Source organism: Nicotiana tabacum, chromosome 18 (assembly GCF_000715075.1).
Source record: "Nicotiana tabacum cultivar K326 chromosome 18, ASM71507v2, whole genome shotgun sequence".
NCBI classification, from domain to species: Eukaryota; Viridiplantae; Streptophyta; class Magnoliopsida; order Solanales; family Solanaceae; genus Nicotiana; species Nicotiana tabacum.
This window is the reverse complement of record NC_134097.1, coordinates 64,650,845-64,655,132: the sequence shown is the minus strand read 5'-3', so window position 1 is coordinate 64,655,132 and position 4,288 is coordinate 64,650,845. Positions and strand designations below refer to the sequence as shown.

The 4,288-nt window shown below is 36.8% G+C and overlaps 1 protein-coding gene across 1 annotated transcript; it reads left to right on the top strand.

Moving 5' to 3' along the window:
- Positions 1-319: 319 nt before the first annotated feature.
- On the top strand, positions 320-955 carry LOC107793706 (uncharacterized). The gene has a single exon (XM_016616112.2). It carries the CDS (start codon positions 320-322, stop codon positions 953-955), a length of 636 nt encoding a protein of 211 aa, XP_016471598.2.
- The last annotated feature ends 3,333 nt before the right edge of the window (positions 956-4,288 follow it).

Sequence of the window (4,288 nt, the reverse complement as noted above, 5' to 3'; positions counted from 1 at the left end):
GATCTTCTAATTCAGCTCTTCAGTTCTTTTCTAACACTTGAATAATCCATCAAACAACTTATCCTCACAACCCACAGCAGAATGGGGTGGTAGAAAGAAAACATAAGCATCCACTTGAAACTTCAAGAGCCTTATTGTTTCAATCTAAACTTCCTACCAAATTTTGGGGTGATTGTGTCTTAACAGCAACTTACCTTATCAATAGGTTTCCCTCTTCAGTTTTACACAACAAGACACCATTTGAACTTCTTTATGGTAGTCCACCTTCTTACTCTCACCTAAAACCTTTCGGATGTCTATGTTATGCTATTGTACCTAAATGCATAGGGACAAGTTTCAACCAAAAGCTTCTCCTTGTGTGTTCATTGGATATCCCTACGCTAAAAAGGGTTACAAACTCTTCAACTTAAATACCAAGTCAGTTTTGTACTCTAGAGATGTCATTTTTCATGAATCTGTATTCCCCTATCAATTGATACACTCTACTTCTTCTTCTTCTACTCCAACTTCATCCTTTCCCATGTACTCCTTTGATACACATTCTGATTTGCATAGTTCCAATCCACCTGGACCTTCCTCTCCAACTGTCTCCATCCCATCTAACTCACCTACTCCTGATCCTTTTTTACCACCTGAACATGATCATGTTCAGCCCACCTTCCCAACACATGAGTTAGAACCTCAACCTCATCCATTTCCTATGATTATAAAAAGTTCTAGAACCCACCACATACCATCTCACTTGAAGGACTATGTTGTACAACTTCCACCTTCCCTTTCCTCTTCCACTTCTTCCTCCTTTTCTGCTACACAACATGTACTAGTAGAACCTCATTCTTACACTCAGGCTGCTGCTAGCCCCGCTTGGCAGGAAGCTATGGCCAAAGAGTTTGAAGCCTTGGAGGCAAAGAAGACTTGGCAGATTGTTGAATTACCTTTTGACAAGAAACCATAGGTTGTAAATGGGTGTATAAAATTAAATATAAAGCAGATGGTATTGTGGAACGGTTTAAGGCCAGATTGGTAGTTAGAGGGGACACTCAGGTAGAAGGGATTGATTTCAATGAAACCTTCTCACCTGTTGTCAAAATATGCATTGTCCGATGCTTGATTGTTGTTGCACTTAAGAAATACTAGCCTTTATTTCAACTAGACGTTAATAGTGCATTCCTGCATGGTGACCTAAATGAAGAGGTCTACATGAAACTTCCCCCAGGGCTTTCTGTTCCTTCAACTTCTTCCAGTTTTGCCCCCTTGGTATGAAAACTTCAGAAATCCCTTTATGGTCTTACACATGCTTCTCGACAGTGGTATGCAAAGTTATCACAAGTTCTTTGCTCCAAAGGGTATATTCACTCATTGAATGACTATTCATTATTTGTTAGAAGTCTCCATATTGTACTGTTTTTCTTGCTGTTTATGTGGATGACATCATCCTTACTGGAGATGATTTGTCTGAGATTTCAGCTCTTAAGTCATTTTTGGATGCCCAATCCAAAATTAAGGATTTGGGACTCCTTCATTATTTTTTGGGTATTGAGGTTCTTCATCATCCCTCGGGTATTATTTTGCATCAGAAGAAGTTCATAAATGATTTGCTTACTGAATATCATTGTTCTGATGTTTCTAAGGTTATTGCTCCTTTAGACATTTCACTTAAACTAAATGTTGATGTTGGGGATTTGTTGCCTGAACCTGATAAATATAGGAGTCTAGTTGGGAAGTTAAATTATTTGACTCACACTAGGCCTGATCTATGCTTCACTGTCCAGCACCTTAGCCAGTTCCTCCAGGCTCCTAGAATTCCACACATGTCTGGTGCTCTACATGTTTTGCGATATTTGAAGGGTACGCTTGATCATGGTGTCTTTCTTAACAACTCTTCTGATTTCTCCTTGTTGGATAGATGTGACAGTGATTGGGCTGCTTGTCCTACTTCTAGAAGGTCTGTTTCTGGGTTTTGTATTCATTTAGGGGGCAGCCTCATTAGTTGGAAGTCTAAAAAGCAGCCAACTGTTTCTTTATCTTCCGCTGAAGCTGAATATCAGGCCATGAGTAAGGTGGTTGCGGAGTTAGCTTGGCTTGTTCGTTTGTTGGCTGATTTGGGTGTGCCTTTTACTACTCCTGTTCCACTATTGTGTGACAGCCAAGCTGCCATTCATATAGCCAAAAATCCTGTCTTTCATGAGCGTACTAAACATATCAAAGTAGACTGTTACTTCATACGCACCAAGTTGGCTGATGGGCTTATTTCTCTATCTCATGTTCCAACTTCTTTACAAATGGCTGATATTTTTACTAAGTCCTTGACAGGTTTGCAACATCGCCTATTATCCAGCAAGTTGGGAGTGTGTTCACCCTCCAACTTGAGGGGGGTATTGGAGTTACATGATACATTTGGACATTTAATTTTTTGGTTGTAATACATTTGTAGTTTACTTGGGCCACAAATGTAATTAGTCAGTAGTGTATTGGGTATCAGTAGTGTATTGGGCCACGACCCATTGTAATTATTTCCTTGTATTTTTTTGTAGTAGAAAATAAGGCCCGTTGTATATATAGGCATGGGAACATTCTAGACAAGAACAGATCATTATTCTTCAATACAGAAAATTTGCCCAAAGTTCTTCTCTCATTTTCTCTTTGTAAACCCTAACATAGATTTACCATTGTTGCACGATCTCTGACCTTAACACTAAATATATAAATTTGTCTTTATTTAAATATTAATAATATAAATTTAAATAAAATATTAATTAATCTAATTGTATATTTTAAAGAAGTATATGATGGTGGGTGATGGTGATGGCTAAGTGCTAACTGACGGGGAGAAGCGGTTGGGGGCTAGTGATGGAGCCACATGTATTCACGCGATGACACCCTTTCGTCGAAAAATCACATTATGTAGCTAGGTAATTTTTTTAATGTATGTATACTACATATTGACACACTTCGGCCTCTTTGCGGGTTTACTTCTTTATTTTGATCATTTTTAATAAACATTTTGGCTTTGCTACTGTTGGTGGCGGTATAATTGGCCGATAATGGTGATTGTGGTAATAGCTAGTGGCAGTTGTGGCTGGCAGTTAGTGGAGTTGATGGTAGTAGTTGGTGATGGAGGCTGACAATTGTGGTGGATGAAATTGATAACTAAAGATAGCGGTGACTGATAACGGCGGTTGCGATATATAGTGTTGGCTGAATGTGGTCAATAACGATCGATTGGTGATTGTTGTGGTACCAGCAGTTGGTGACGATGTTTGAAATGGTAGTTAGTGGTGGTAAAAAATGATTGTGGTAATTGGTGACAAGGTGGTTCTGATTGAGGTTTTGTGGTTGTGTGTATTGTGTGATGGCTGATAATAATGGTAGTTGAAAATGGTGGAAAGTGGCGATTAGCAGTGAAAGTGTATGGAGTAGTAAATGTCATCTTTGCATAATTCTTAAATGGACAACATCTTTAGTAGATCTCAACTATTTCAATCTATTCAAACCTGGTTGTAAAAAAAAAAAATTAATATTTAAATGATTAAGATTCAAACTTAAAAAATAAATATATTTAATAACTAAAATCTAAATAATTGTGATTAAAATAGTCATTCGGTGATGAGAGGTCACATTTTGATCTGTAGTGTTATGACTTAACATTCAATGATTTTTGACCACTGTTGGCTATTTAGATTTTCTTTTTCATCGTGGAAAATAAGAAATTAAAGAACAAAATTCTCTCTAGCTAAAAATCATGACCGTCTGACCCCAAAAATGAACACGGCTTCATTTCGTACGTAAAATATAACTGCATGCATATTAGATGTTTATGTTGTTTTAACAAAACGTAAACTTAGAGCATTAAAATAGTTTTCAATGTTAACTGGCTAAACTTGCTGCAACATGAAGAGGCTTAGACTAATATTGTTTTTGGTAAGGTGCTGAGTCTAGGCTACTGATAGCTAAGCAAATTCTGTCTTAGAGTTTACTGTTTTTAGTTATTTTTGCTGATCTAGCTTTAGAGTTAAATTAAGCTAGTTGTACATATTGTTTACTTGGTTTAATAAAATTTTAACTCTCGACCCAACAAAAAAAAAAAAAAAAAAAAAACGCAACCTTTCCTCTAGGTGTGGTGGCATCATTGTACTCCAGAAATGTGGAGTTCTCATTCTGTAATTATAAAACAGTATTTAAGAAATACTTTATGTTCTCAACATTAAATTTATCCTAGAAAAATCTTAATTAATCGAATCAATGAATTAATAGACAAAAAGTCCCGAATAATTAAACCAGGAAAAAA

Bases quoted from the DNA above. Each gene is read 5' to 3' on its own strand.
- LOC107793706 (XM_016616112.2), top strand. From the start codon at position 320: ATGCATAGGGACAAGTTTCAACCAAAAGCTTCTCCTTGTGTGTTCATT.